This window comes from Canis lupus, chromosome 17, assembly GCF_011100685.1.
Source record: "Canis lupus familiaris isolate Mischka breed German Shepherd chromosome 17, alternate assembly UU_Cfam_GSD_1.0, whole genome shotgun sequence".
Taxonomy (NCBI): domain Eukaryota; kingdom Metazoa; phylum Chordata; class Mammalia; order Carnivora; family Canidae; genus Canis; species Canis lupus.
The window spans coordinates 13289744-13305266 of NC_049238.1; the positions used below are offsets into that span (position 1 = coordinate 13289744).

Genomic DNA, 15523 nt, shown 5'->3' on the forward strand with positions numbered 1-15523 from the left:
CCTGGTCAAATACTCAGCCTGTGAAAATCATCTATTCATTTATTGCATGATGCTTTATAATTTATTTTTATGAAGACTAAGACCAAAATATTATTGTTTACCTTTACAATGAGCTTCAAACTCCAATCAGGAAAGCCAAAAATGTTTATTACTTCCCTGGTTGGTAATGAAAGTAATGGCAGTGACATGAAAGTAATCCTCCGAAGTACCTCATCCTGGCTTTGCTAAAACTCTCACGAGCTTGACAACACAGGAGCTCTCTCCCTAACTGCATAGGAAATTGCTACTTTTACTTCTCTTTACTAGCTCAAGGACATAGGAAGATATCACATAGCACTTAGGTGTTTTCTCTTAACACACACAGATACACATACACACAAACACACATGCACATAGAGACAGACACACAAACACACACCATATTCCCTTGTCCCACAAGAATTATCTGGGTTATTTGTTGTTGTTGAGTTTCAGTTGAGTGCCAAGATTGTGTGAAGAGGTGAAAAGATCCAGGTTTTCAACTTAGTCCTGTTTTCAAACAGTGGCTGCCTCCCTTGCCTACCAGGATGGCCAGGGGCTGGTTGTGTGTCGCTATTGCTGGGCCAAGGGACTGAGGGATATACAGAGGTCAGGGGAGCGTGTAGAGCCCAGAGCAAGTAGGAACCCCAAAGGCTAAGGCACCTCTTTAGAACTAGGGCGCTCTGAGTGTCCCATGCTGAGCACAGAGCCAGAGGCAAGGAAGCAGGAACTGGATGCATTAGGACAACTGACTCTGGGTGTGCCAGCTGCAGGCTTGTCCGGTGAAGGTGTGGCCTTGCAAATAGAAGCTGCTTCTGTCGACCTTGGGCCAGGTCCTTAGCGTCTGAGTTTGGCTTCCTCTCTTGTAAACTGAGGATGATGTCGATCTAGCTCACTGGACTGGTGAGGATGACATGAGATGGCATATCTGAGGCTCTCATCTGTAGCCCAGCACAGGCTCAGTGCTGTAAGTCTTCAAGAAAGGAAAACGTTATCACTGTTGTCATTGACATTAATACTGAAAAGTGTTTTATTTACAAAATAATAAGACATTCTCTCTGAATTTCCAATTATAAGAAAACATGCTTAAATATTAACCTTACCTGCTGTTTGATAAAGATAATTCCATGGCCTGGGGCCAGGGAAAGTACTAGAAAGTGGAAGGGGGAGACAGATGTCTTCTATTCTCGAACTGTGAATCCAAAGTTATAAAACAGCTGCAGTCCTCACCACATGTGACAAGAGCCCCTTCCGAAACCCTCCCTCCTTCATGTCCTCCCTCATGGTGTAAAATCACCCCCTAGAGCCTGGTGCTCCGGACTCAGACCACCTGGGACTAAGTCATGTCTCTTCCCCCTTTTAATCTCATGTTTGGGGCAACTTTGCAACTTCTCTAAGCCTCAGTTTTTTCTTACATAAAATGGAACAAAATAGTGCTTCCTTTAAAGGATTTTTATAAGACTTAAATTAAGTAAATCACACAAGGCTTTATTATTGTTATTGTTATCATCACTGGGTATGGGCAAGAAAGGGGGCACCTCTGCAGGTCACACACCCATATACACAGCACTCTCCTTAGACTATAAGAATGAGGCCAGCCCACTCACTGGGGCAGAATAGAGCTCTGTGGATGCTTAATTTAGGAATGAAGATAGAGAGCTTAAATCTACTACATCTTTTTGGCTTCCGCGATGCCTAGTACCCTGGGTCAATCTCAGGGACTGTGTACATTGGCTATGTGATTGAATGGCACCAATCAGTCTTCCCATATTTACTGAGTTGTAGTTCAAGCTTGAGTTCTGACTTCAAGAGCCTTACAGGGATCATCATGGTGATGCCCCCAACTGTTCTCAGTTGTTTTAGCCAGTGGGTAAAAGCCTGGACCCCAGGCAGTCTGCCTAGGTTTGAATCCTGGGGCTCTAGTCATTTTGAGTGGGGTCATGGAGCCCCCTCTATGCCTCTGTTTGTTTTTAGTAAAACAGAATCAGGGATATTACTAGCACCTGCTTTGTGAAGATTAAAGTGAGTTAGTTAAGTACCTAGAATAATATCTGGTATAACCTTGACCCCTAAGCATGTTCTCCACAAGCAGGTAGTATGTGGTTCCAGGGCTGTGCTGGCCCATCCCGCCTCTGCCTTGACCTAATTGTGATGACCAGAAGCTCCTTGTGCCCTGCCTGGTAAAATCCAAGTGCCTTATCCTTACAGACAAGGCTTTCCTCTTCAACCTCAGCCTTGGCTGGATCCCCTGCAGACATGGGGCTGCTAGTGGTTCTCTGCAAATTCATGCTATATCCAAACTTCAAGCCATACTGAGAAAGAGCTTCCCTAATCTTTTACCTTGTTAAAGCAGCTTTGCTTCTAAAGGATCATCGTTTTCAGAATCCACAGGAGTGTCACTTAAAAAAGCAAACTGTAGAAGTCATGTTTTTCAGAAAAGTCCTCCAGATTCTTTTGTGTGCCCATCTGTGTGTGAATATTTCTTTTTTTTTAAAAAAAGATTTTATTTGTTTATTTATGAGAGGCACAGAGAGGGAGAGAGGCAGAGACACAGGCAGAGGGAGAAGCAGGCTCCACGCAGGGAGCCCGACGTGGGCCTCGATCCCGGGACTCCAGGATCACGCCCTGGACCAAAAGGCGGTGCTAAACTGCTGAGCCACCCGGGCTGCCCTGTGTGTAAATATTTCTAAGATTTGACTCAGGTTTACTCTGCCTCTAGAGGCTCTCCTCTTGACACTAATATCACTTTCTATCCATCCAACTGGTGTTTGGAGAGCCATTGAATCTCTAAAAGTGCTAATATTGTAATGGGGACATTTTCCAGGGGACTCCCAGGGCTGTCACACACAGTCATGCATGTGCCCTAGTGTTAAATTTATCACAGCACATATACATTGTTTCATCAGTATTTTTACTTCTCTATCTCCGCCCTCACTACTCTAAGCAACACGAAGACAGAAGCTTCTTAATTTAACTTTCTATTCTCAGCACCCAGCACAGTGCTTGGCACTCACCAGGTACCAAATAAAAACTTACATGCTAATTGATGGCCACTTTCTTAGCTCTGTGTACCATGCTGAGACCCAGCAAAATAATCATCCATACCTTCAAAGAACTTGTAACGTAAGCAAGTAAGTAGGTAAGTAAGCAAGCAAGTAAGACTCATGTGGATAGATAACCAGAACATCAGGCAGTATATATTGGTGTCAAATGGATGGGGGTCATAGCTTTGTACTGTCCATAAGAGAAGGGAGAGATTCTGAGGGCTGAGGCAGGCAGGCAGGGCATCTTGGAGGAGGTGGGATTTGAACCAACCCCTGCATCTTACAGATGCCATCAGTGATTACATTACATGGGTGACAGTTTCTGGAGTGCAGGGTATACAGTGGAAGGAGGCTTGGATGTGGCATTCATGTAGGCTTCAGTAGCACTATCCTGCCTTTCCGTCCTCTTGTTGTGTCTGCTGGGATCCTTTCTGAACACAGGTTCTCTCCTCTTGAGAGTGTGAATTATAACCTCTACCATATGGAGATGTATGAAAATTAAGATAAACTAATAAATCTAAAATAGACAGGTTTAATTCTCAGACATGGTGGGAATTCAAAAAAGTAGCTCTCATTTTAGACTACAGAATTAGGTTTGTTTATTGATTGATTTTAGAGAGGGAGAGCAGGGCAGAGGGAGAAGAAGAATCTTTTTTTTTTCTTTAGACTGATTTATATTAGAGAGAGAGTGAGTGAGCATGAGCAGGAGTGGGAGAGGGAGAGAGAAAATCAAGCAGTCTCCCCTCTGAGTGTAGAGCCTGACCCAGAGCTCGGTCCCAGGACCCTGAGATCATGAGTCAAAACCAAGAGTCAAAGGTTTAGCTAACTATACCACCCAGGAGCCCAGGGAGAGAGAATCTTAAGCAGGTTCCCCACTGAGCGTGGAGTCCCATGCTCCACGCTCCATCCCCATAACCACAAGATCATGACCTGAGCTAAAATCAGGAGTTGGACACTTAACCCACTGAGCCACCCAGGCACCCTTCCAGGATTAGTTTTTTTAGTTTATCAATCTATTGAAGGATTTTCTGCAGCATCATGAGAGGTTGAAATTCACTGGAGCCCCCCTTCTACCTTGAGCAAATGGTCCACGCAAACTGCTTCACATGGTTCAGGGATGAGAAAGTTGCAGGGGGAATAGACCTTCCATTTGATGTGTCTCAACAGTCTGGGGATAGGGCTACTTCTCACAAGATAGGCTTTGACAGAGCCAGCTTCCATGCTGATTTACTTGGTGTTATATAATGGGGCAAAATTGCCGGGGTTGGGGCAGATGATTTCATTGGTGACAGTAGTTACTTTTGCCGATCTTGAAAACATCTCAACATATTCTTATAGCCCTTTCCACTTTCCAAAGGCAAGCTTCAGTTTTAAATCTGTTTAGCTCTTTAGCAACACAGTGTACACGGTGACCCTAACTGCCCCATGAGGAAACCGAGCTGCATATAGGTTGAATGACTCACTTAAGGTTCCATAGTAAAGCAGGGTCAGAACTATGACTCGGATTGGAGTGCCCTGAGTCACACTTCCAAACTGCTGAGTGAAGTTGAAAATTCTCTTGGGCACTAACTACCAAGGATAAGTCGGTGGTGGGAGTGCTCTCTCCTAGTGAGGAGTGTTCGCTTTATTTTTGTCATTGTTTAGAGTTGGCTCTGCAGAGTGATAGACACAGACCAACACTCAGTCAGCTTTATCACTATTCTCCTATAATCCATAGGCAATGCTTCCCTTCACTGACTACATTAGAGGCTGATGGCTCCTACCACCAGCACTGGGCAACTAATGGTCTTTGGTAAAGAACTCTATCTAAATTGGTTTTGTTTGAAAAGAAAAAAAATTAAAATGGGGCACCTGGGTGGCTCAGTGGTTGAGCATGCCTTCGGCTCAGGTCATGATCTGGGGGGCCTGAGATCCAGTCCCGCAGGGAGTCTGCTTCTCCCTCTGCCTATGTCTCTGCCTCTCTCTCTGTGTCTCTCAAGAATAAATAAATAAAATCTTTAAAAAAGAAAGGAAAAACGGTTTCATTTAAAGGAGGGAATTTTGATTTCTAAGCAAAAGTGACTTGAAGCTAAAAAAGATGAGAGAGATGTATTTTTTGCCACATGTACTATGGTTCTAACTTCTCTTAACTCAAGGAATCAAAGAATTCATTGAACAAAAAAAAAAAGAAAGAATTAATCGAACATGGTTTATATTTAAGGCGATATTAGTTGCCACACTTAAAGCTTACAACGTACAGACCTGGTAAAAGTATGTTCTCTATGGTGTAAGTATGAGTATTGCAATTGTACAAAGCTGAAGCAAAGAAAGATTCACTAACAGGCCCAAGGTCACAATTAATTACTCAGTAGCTAATGTGAGATTAGTATGACTCCAGTGAACACATATTTGCCACTACTGCCACTTTCTATCTGCCCAAAAATGTTTGGGCTGTCACCTAAGTATGAAAAATGCTAATATTGCAAAGGAGACACATCACAGAGGGCTCCCCGGGACCACCAGGGAGCCCTGAATAAGGAGCCTGGCCAAGGAGGTCAGTGGGGGCTCAAAGGAGCCCAAGCTGGGGATTTTTTTAATTTGCACAGAAGTGCCTTATGGGCTGGCAGTGACCTGGGACTACGGGTGGTTGGTTATAGGTTCAAGCATCAAAGCAGCCATTGCCCTCTGCTTTCTGTTGATTCTTTGAGCAGTATTTGTCAATTTGTCATAAGTGGCTCTGCCCAGCTTCTTGACCAGTTCCAGAGTCTACCATTGACTCTACAATCTCAACTAAAGCCTACTATAAAATGCCCAGTTGTCCATGCCTGTCATTACTGTTATCAGGGATATGACGGACATCCCCTCACAAGCTTAGCATGGTGAAAATTAGATACAACGCCACTTATGAATCTGTGTAGCAAATCTTGGGTCCTCCTCACAGGGCAGAGCTGCAATGGAAAGGCTCTCATGGGCCTGGGATTTGAGAGGCAACCTGTACCTTCATGTTATTCTTTGGAAAATAGGACCAGGACATTTTGCAAGCCCTCTTGGGAGCATACCTCTCAGGGTTGGGGACTTCTTTTCAATGTGTTACAACCGTAGTCAGATAGCTTATCAGTGTTTGCTGAGTAACCTTTAAATGCATATTAAGGTATTTATCCTAATAACTTAGTAATGTGGGAACTGTGTGGTCTGACAGGAAAGCTTATGCATCACTTAAATCTGTACAGTTTCTAGGGAAGAAAAATGACAGATCTAGGAGTTGGACAATTTTGCTTTCTATTCCCATCTCTGGCACAGCTTTTTGGTGTGACATCAAACAAGCCATTGTCATCTCTAGAATGCAGATAAAATGATAGACTCGATTGTCTCTATTCATGCTGGTATGGTGGGTGCTCTTTTAATCAAGCACATTCACACAGTAACACATTTCATCACATTTTAGACCTGGAAGGGAAGTTTGATGATCCTTTGCTCCATACACCTTATTTTAGAAATGCACTTCATAAAGAAGGCAGGACAGATATTATTATCTTCCTTTACAAAGTAAAATACAAGAGCCCTGAGAGGCTGAACCATGTGCTGTAAAGGAGGTGAACTTTGGCCCATCTGTCTGCTACGCCACACCCTCAACTAGCTTTTGCTGGATCCAGTCAAGCATTGGCTAGTTTACTGCCTTATTTTCAAAGGACATTGAAATAGAAAAACACCTAGCTAGTGTGTGCCCAACCACCGTATGGTGTTTACTGTGCTGCACCTCCATTTTCCACAGATGGAGCATATAGCACTTTATGGAGACTAGCAGGAGAAATGCACATTTAGTTCTAACTGATTTCTTACCAGAGAGTGTACACTGAGGAACATGGAAACCAAGCAGTTTGCTTTGCTTTAACCATAGGTTTCCAGGAAGTGGCATTGCTAGGAGGTGGGGTCAGGGGTGGAGAAGTCACAGCAGAGTAACTCATTCTGATACCAGTGAGTTTGACCATGGATGACAGTCCCAACAAGAGCAAAGCCTACACACCTAGACTTACTAAGTGTCTCTAATGTACCAAACATTTGACAGCTACTGTCTCACTTAGGAAATGAAAATTCTAAAAATAGAAGTTTAAAGAAACAAGCAATTTTAGAAGGAAGCTATAGAGAGCAAAACAAAAAAGAAAAGAAAAAGAACTTGAGTCTGAGAGCAGGAGTAGTGTTACCTTAGAAAACTGTCAACAGTTTAGAACATAAGGACTAGAAGCATCACAGCCATCTCCGGTCTCCTGAGAGTCTCCTTCCCTTTGTTTTATTTATTTATTTATTTATTTATTTATTTATTTATTTATTTATTTATATTTTATTTATTTACTCATGAGAAACAGAGAAAGAGAGAGGCAGAGACACAGGCAGAGGGAGAAGCAGGCTCCATGCAGGGAGCCTGACGTAGGACTCGATCCCGGGTCTCCAGGATCACGCCCTGGGCCAAAGGTGGCGCCAGACCGCTGAGCCACCCGACTGCCCCTCTCCTTCCCTTTGAATCACATTCAGGTCACCTGCCTATACTATAATCAACTAAAATAGAAAACATTGATTTTTCTTTTAATTATTTATTTATTTTAAGAAGTGGGCTTTGGGGTCTTACCAGGAATCTCAGCTCTATCACTTCCTACCACGGAAATCTTAACTGAGTCTCTTAACTTCTTAGGGTCTCCACATTTTTATCTGTAAAATGAGACTTAAAAATATATATATAAAGGTTAGTTATAATATATGTCACTTTCCTTGAATAGTATTAGCAGATCCTAGGCTTCTCCATAAGAATTGAAGGAAGAGAAAGAGCAGAGAGGGGCAAGGAGGAGAGATTATTTATTACACTTATTATGTTTCATTAATGCTCATTCTTCAAGATATGGCTTAGGGTCCTTTAGTAAATGGGAAACTCAAGAGCATTCTTCTATGGATTATCTGCTGTAGCTTTTTCTCCCCTGAACCCAAGGAATTAAAAAATACCGTGAATGTTCTAATTGGACCATTGACATTTCTTTTCAGTAATTGCAAAGGGACGTAACCATGTTAACGCACACGTGCTTACTACTCAGATACATAACTCACTCGGATCTGATGTTAATACTCATTTGTCGAATTAGCTACGTGGAGAATAGGTTACGTTCATGGGACAAATGGAGAATCTGAGACCTCGTTCCAACACACAGGGTCTATCTCAGAGCACGGTAGGAAGTGAAGCAAACTAGCAGGCCCATCCAACTTAACACATTCAGCGGCATTTGGAGCGATGGTGGGGAAAACAGGCTCCCCAGTTAATTTCACACTTCCTCTATACATTTCAAAAAACAAGGTGTGACACTGCAGCTGGATTTTTAAAAGACCTTCGGCAGGCAAAATGCCAGGTATTCTGCAAACTCCCTGCCTTAAAAGGGTTTTCCTTTTCATGGTGCCTGTTTGCTGTGGGGAATCCCAGGCTGCTCAGTTAAAGCAAGGGCTTTGAGCTTCTGGAAGGATATTTTTCTGCTCCTTGAGGCTCCCGGTGGACTGGGGGTGCTGGCCTTTGTCATTCTGAGTGTGGGCGTGCTGGAGGCAGGAGTCTGCACCCTACCAGACTCAGGAAGGTGTGCAGAAGTGGAGGGCGAGGGGGAAAGGCCTTCACTGTGGCCTGCTGTGTGCCCTCCTCCTGACAGCCCTGGGAAGTGAGAGCTGTCAGGGTCTGCATTCGACAGGCTGGGGAATCCAAGCCCAGCGGGGTTACCTGTCCCCCAGCACCGTGCCCCTTCTCTGCCTGCACACCCCATCTGCTCTGTGGTATCCAGGTCTTGGCGAGGGTGGAGGCCTTCTGGGGCGCCCGGCCGCTCTCATCCAGGGCCCTGGGCCGCCCCCTCCGGGCTGCAAATTGCCCCAGGTTTGTTTTCTTTGGCTCCCTCATTAATGGGTTCCACAGGACAATGCTAAGTCTAGTTATGCAGCCTTAATTGGTTTAGTTACAACAAGATAATTCCTTTTTTCTTCTCTCGGAGGCCTTTTTGTTTAAAGACATTTTAGCTGGAAGATGCTAATTATCGATGAGGAGAAAGTGGCACCTGAAGAGTTCATCTTCCATCGCGGTCCTCGGGTGTGTCCTTTGAACTGCCCCCACCCGGCCCCCTTTCCCACTTCATCACTTCTCCCCCCCCCCCCGCCCCCATAAAAGGGAGCTCCGGCCCGACTTGCTTTCTCACTTGCAGCCGTCTGTCCCCAGGCATGGACACCCTGCGGGAGCCCTTCCTCGGCCTCGAAGAGGGCCTGGGCCCCTCCGCCAGCCCGGGCCTGCTGTCCTCCTGGGACTGGGACCACAGAGGGGGGCCCTTCGAGCTGAGCGAGGCCTCCCCACCCCAGAGCCTGTCTCCGGCCCCGTCGCTCGAGTCCTATTCCTCTTCCCCCCCGCCCGCTGCCCCGGGGCTGCCGCGTGGGCTGGGAGGCGCCCCGAGCGCGGGGGGCGGGGGCGGGGGCGGCGGGGTGCAGGTGGCCTACGAGATGCTGGCCTTCCCGCCCGCCTACCTGCAGGGCGCTGCTGGCCCCAAGGCCCAGAAGGGCGCCAAGGTCAGGATGTCGGTGCAGCGGAGACGCAAGGCCAGCGAGAGGGAGAAGCTCCGGATGAGGACCTTGGCCGATGCGCTGCACACCCTCCGCAACTACCTGCCGCCCGTCTACAGCCAGAGGGGCCAGCCGCTCACCAAGATCCAGACCCTGAAGTACACGATCAAGTACATCGGGGAGCTCACGGACCTCCTCAACGGCGGGAGGGAGCCTCGGCCCCAGAGCGCCTGAGCCCGGCCCCCCCGGATGCCCACCGGCCGGGGCCCCCCGCTTTAGAGACCTGGACTAGCTCGCGGACCAACAGCGCACAGTGGGGCTCTTTATATATCTATACACATAGTAAGCGTGGGGGCTTTGGAGCCTGGAAAGTTCGAAGGGAATTCCCACCGGACTTGTTGGAACCACCAGAACACTCAACAGCCAGAGGAGCAGGTTATTTGGCTGCTAGTTTTTCCACGGTTTGTCGGGAGCCCAGCCCCTTGGCCAAGAGGTGGATTACTTTGCCTTCCGCTGCCCCTCCGAGGTATCTTAAAGGGTCAATGATTTGAGATGCATTTTGTCAATAATGTGAAATTGTTACCATTCATCTTCTCTCCCAGTTTCCGTTTTGGGGGGCGGGGGGTGTTGCGCTTGCTCTCTGTGGCTGACGGAACCCCTGTCTTGTAGAGCCTCCAGTGTGACAGCTGGATTCTTATCTAGAAAGATTTGTATCAAGTAAAGGGCTACAGCATTCCTGTTTTTATTTTGTCTGTGTGCTCGTGTGTGTATGTGTGTGTATGTGTTTAACTAAAATCATGCCTTTTGTTTTGCAAGAATCCAAATCACATAAATGCAAAAGGAATTAACATCATGGTTAAATAGCAAGGCACAGGCAGGCAGGCTACACTGGGATACAGTGAAGCAAAGGCCAGGGCCTCTTCTTCATGCAGGGGACCTGAGGCTGCTCTGCTGGGTGCTTGGGAAAGGGTAGGAAGGAGGAGGAAGTGGGGGAGGACTCAGCACCATAGGGTGGGCCTAGGGCAGGGTGGGGGGGGGGCAGGCACTCCCTGTGCCCAGCCTGGTATGAAAATAACCTCACTGAATCCCTTCGCTCACTCATTTCTCAAGTGAAGAGATTGGTTCAGAAAGAGTAAGAGACTAATCTAATTCTATATATGAGTGAAAGGGTTGGGATTAGAATTCAGGTCCATCTCTAGTCGAATCCCTTAGAGACTAGGGTCCTTTCCACACACATCCTCCCCTCCCTGCCTCCCCTCACCACCCCATGTGCACCTATACAGGAACACACACTCTTGCTTCACAGCGTAGGTGATGCATGCCCTCAGCTTGGCCAATGTGAGTGGCACAGGGCATTGAAAAGTGGGCTTTGAATTAAGATTTTTTTTTTAAGGCTGCATTTTTCTCCCAATGGTTATTAACCATTTGCATTTTTGTTTCAATGAGTAGTCTGTTAATGTTTCCAGTCACATCTTTTCCTATTAGGGCTTTTTATTCTTTGTAATGACCCATGAACAAAAGCAGTAGATGTGTCACAATTTAATGTAGAACTCCTTCACTTTTTGCCCTTGTGGATATAAACACATCAAATAAATAGAGGCATATACACATTTAAAAATGCTTTTAATTCCGCAAATTGTTTTTAAAAAAATTTATACTTAGCAATACATAATAAAAGTCCTTCCAACGATTAATATGGGATGGAAGTACCATTGTCAACTTCATTTTCCAGAGGAGGACATGGAAGCACAGGCTTGCTCTGAGCTACACATGTGAAGCGTGCAGTGGATATCAGAGGTTCAATGTGTCATGGCTCAGGTGCTGCATAATTTGTTTAGAGTCATCTTTTGAATGATATTTAGGTTGTTTCAGTTTTTATTAGCAAAAAAGTGCTGTAACAAACATCACAGCCAACTAGCTTTATCCACGGATATTTTAAGTAACCTGGAAATTCCCCAGAAATGGTATTCTTGGATCAGAGTAAATGCACATTTTAAATTGAAATGAAGACTATTAGATGACTTTTATAAAAGGTTGTAGTTATTTACAGTCCCTCTAACAATATGCAACAGAACCAGCTCTCCTACATTGCCACTGGATATGACCGATCTTCTAAATATTCAATGGATTAAAAAAATGGTTAGGTTACTGTTGTGTTAACTTTAATTTCCCCATCTACTGTTTGAGATGGTGCTTTTTTTTTTTAATTTTGTGCAACTTTTATTCATTTTGGTTACTCTGCTGTAATTTGTTGGTCTATGTTGTTATTTTCCTATTGTGTTACTTGTCTTGTTAATTTGGGAGAGTTCTTTTGTACGTTATACATATTGAAAATGTTTTCTCTCAATCTATCATTTTGTTATAATCCTTGCTTACATTATCATATATTTATCATTTTGATTATGGTATCTTTTTGTTCTATGAAGTTTTTCATTTTTATATATGATCAAAACTCTCCCTTTTTATGGCTTACGTGTTTTTTCCTTTTGCTTAATTTTTCCCATTTCCAAGCCTATTCAAATGTTCTGAGTTTTTCAAATTTGTTATAGTTACTTATATAAGTATCTTTTAAAAATATAAACATATTTTGCACTATTATTTAAGTAGGCTCCATCCCCAGCATGGAGCCCAGCATGGGGCTTGAACCCATGACCCTGAGATCAAGATCCTAGCTGTGATCAGGAGTCAGATGCTCAACCAACTGAGCCACCCAGGCGCCTCTATGTGTATCTTTAACATACCTGCATTTTATTTTTATCTATAGTGCAAAGAAGGAATCTAACTTTATTTCTGATTAGTGCTTTCATAACTGAAGAATACATTGTCATCAGAGGTGGTAGGTTGTGGTGAGGCACAGTCATTAAAATGTCGTTCTATGTATGCAAACCTTCATCAACTTCTCATATATTTGTTGCCGCTGCTTTATAGAATAAACTAGAATGTGTTGGACAGTATCAAGATTTTCTTTAAGGGACTCTGCCCTATGCATGTATAGATATTCATGTAAGAGTGTATGTTTGTGCACATGTATATGTATTCGTGTATATGCATGTGTGTGTGTGTTTTCATGTGTTGGGGAGGAGGATTAGGGAAAATAGTAATTGGGGAAGGGGATATCTAGCCTTTGATCAGGTTTTATTTTTTATTTTTTTATTTTTTTGATCAGGTTTTAGTTTAATCATTGTTTTCCTTGCCATTTTTAAAAGTGGGACCCAAATGCTCTTGGCTTTTGATTTTTTTCAAGCTCAAGGATTAAGAATGGTTTATAAATAGCTTGGGTAATTTTGGTTGCCTTGGGGACCAGGTACTGTGGATGAATTGGAGTGGCTTGTCCTCATCTCCAAAAATCTGGAAAGCCACAGACTCATCTACTAGCTGGGCTGGCCCTCAGGACTCCTAAGGTGTCTACAGGTGGGGAGGCATTTGGAAAATGTGGAGAAGGTGACAGCTTCTGGCTCTGGACCTCATCACACAGACAAGGCCCCAGGTTGGCACAGCTGCAGTCCACCCCAGATTGGCTGTGCAGCTCCAGCCCTGTCCAGGAGAGGCAGCTGTGCATCAACATTTGACTCCGGCAGCAATTCTCAGGGAAGATGCCTCCCTAGTGGGGAGGAGAGCTGGATCAGGTCCCTGATTCCTCTAGGGAGCATTTAGAAGCAGCTGGCCCCAGGCAAAGTCATAAATAGGAAGAAGTTATTTCTGGTGCTTGGACCGGGAACTGCAATTTGTGTGGGTCTACTATGTGGTGGTCAGATTTGTTCATATTTATTATTTCAGTCATCCTCCTAACAACCCCAGGAGCTGGGCATTATTGGTCCCATCTTGAGGATGAGGGAATCAAGATCTGGGCCAGCTCAGTAGCACAAAGCACCACGATTAGCCAGTGGCATATGGTTGACTGGTTATCTCAAGAGTTCAGCTCTAACTCCAAAGCTCGGGCCCTCCTGAGTCCTGCTGTCTTTCCTTCCAGCTCGCCCCAGGACACCGTGGGCTGGGCAGTGGAGAGCTTTCTGGGCAAACGCTCCCTCCTGGGGGTTCTCGACCCTTTCTCTGCTTCCCCATCACTGGGACCCTCATTTCTCTCAACCATCAGAAGCATTTCCGATGAGGCTGTCATTGATTTTGTTCTCTAAATTATTTCCCTTTGAACTTCTACCTCTGTCCCCAACATTTCCTCTGAAATTCCTTTTACTTCCTTGCTGGCACCTAGCACTGACCACTGAGGAAATGTGACTTCTGTTCATTTGTGTTCAATAAAGTGTTCCACAATTCACACCAGGCTGCGGTTTCTTTGTTCTTCTTGTGGTTTCTGTCGCATTAGCGAATTGGAAGAGAGGCCAGGGCAGGGGTAGGGGAGATCCTTCGTGAAGCGACAAGTAGATGGAATCACCTTTACTTTTGAATATTTAAAAAAATCAATAGCAAAAGGAGATGCATATGCGAGTGAGTTTTGGTGTCATTGCCTTTGGGGTCCTGCTCCAGTAGCTTGGTATGTGCCTGCTCTGAGGTGTCATCTGCTTCCTTGACACGCTCCAGGCTGCAGAAAGGGCAGGGCCTTGACCCCAGACTGGCTTGAGGACAACTAGAGCTTGGGGCAGCCTCCTCTTGTCCTTCTCTAAGAATCTGAGAGTTCTCTACCTCAAGAATGAAATCTTGAAGCCCAAACTGTGCCTCTTAGAGTAGCTGGCAGGACTCGATCTTGATATTTTGGTTCCAAAAAGGCCCTTAAACTGTGAGAAGGAAGAAAGCAAAGAACTTCTGAGGAAGTGGGGAGAAAAAAAGATAATTATTTGCCTCTTGGGTTTGGAAACTATTGACCTTCCTTCCTTGAGCATAATCTCCCACTAAATTCCTCTGCAAGTGAACTCTACTGACTTCTGTTTGTCTTCATTAAGTGAAGTGGGGAGAAGGGGAGGGCTGGGGTCAGGGAAGCTGTAGGAAACCACCATCTTGGGCTCTTCCCAGCAGAGCCAACAACATTGTGGATTCATCATCTGAGATGTCAGGCTCAGGGCCAAGGTCTCTACATACTTTTTCTCCTTTAAACCTGACAGCTAACAATAGCACGTGGCTATTATTAGCCCATTTTGTAAATAAAGAAACAGGGTCAGAGTGGTCAAGTCACCTTGCCCAAGGTCACATAATTGGTGCCGAGCCCAGGGTCCCATCAGGTCCGCTTGACTCATTCCTTTGGCAATTCTAACTCCATGTGCCAGCAACGCAGCAAGCAAACAATAGAAAAGAAAAGTCTCTGCATTCGAGCCTTTCCCACAAGCCCATGCTCCCATCTGGAAAAGTTGACATTTGCATTTGCGTGGTCCAAACAAACTAATTAGGATTTACGCAGATCAGGGCGTATTTTAAATTGTGATACCCTTTCTAGTCTCCTCCTACACGACATGGACCATGATCATTCTCTCTCTCTTGTAAAATGGAATGCGAGAAACGTGTGGGGCTTTTGTAACAACTTTGGGGCGAGTGTATGCCTCCAGGGGTAGCATAAACTAGATTTCAAGAAATACCCATTTTTAGGGACTACAGTTTACACACTCTTTTCCTTCAGTTTCATTTAGGCATGAAATAACAAAGCTTAATATGGCAGTTATACTAATAACAATAACAATGAATATTTACTGTGTGCTTACTTCGGGTAAAGCACTGTTTTTTTCTGTTTTAAAAGATATTTATTTATTTGAGAGCGAGAGAGCACGAATAGGGGAAGGGAAGAGGAGGAGGGAGACAGAGAAGCAGACTCCTCGCAGAGCAGGGAGCCTGACACAGGGGCTCCATCCCAGGACCCCGAGGTCATGACCTGAGCTGAAGTAGGACATGGACACTTATCCGACTGAGCCACCCAGGTGCTGCAAGGCACCGTTCTAAGTACTTTACATGAAATAGCTATTTTAACCCCTCTG

At 44.9% G+C, this 15523-nt stretch overlaps 1 protein-coding gene and 1 non-coding gene across 2 annotated transcripts; one reads left to right on the top strand and one right to left on the bottom strand.

Annotated features, from left to right (window-relative positions):
• Nucleotides 1-9275: 9275 nt before the first annotated feature.
• On the top strand, nucleotides 9276-10472 carry MSGN1 (mesogenin 1). The gene has a single exon (XM_038560587.1). The coding sequence runs from the start codon at nucleotides 9276-9278 to the stop codon at nucleotides 9840-9842; it is 567 nt and encodes a 188-aa protein (XP_038416515.1). The 3' UTR covers nucleotides 9843-10472.
• Nucleotides 10473-12233: 1761 nt separating this feature from the next.
• Nucleotides 12234-12324, bottom strand: TRNAR-CCU. Its single transcript has one exon. It is a non-coding gene; the product is annotated as a tRNA-Arg (tRNA).
• Nucleotides 12325-15523: the final 3199 nt, after the last annotated feature.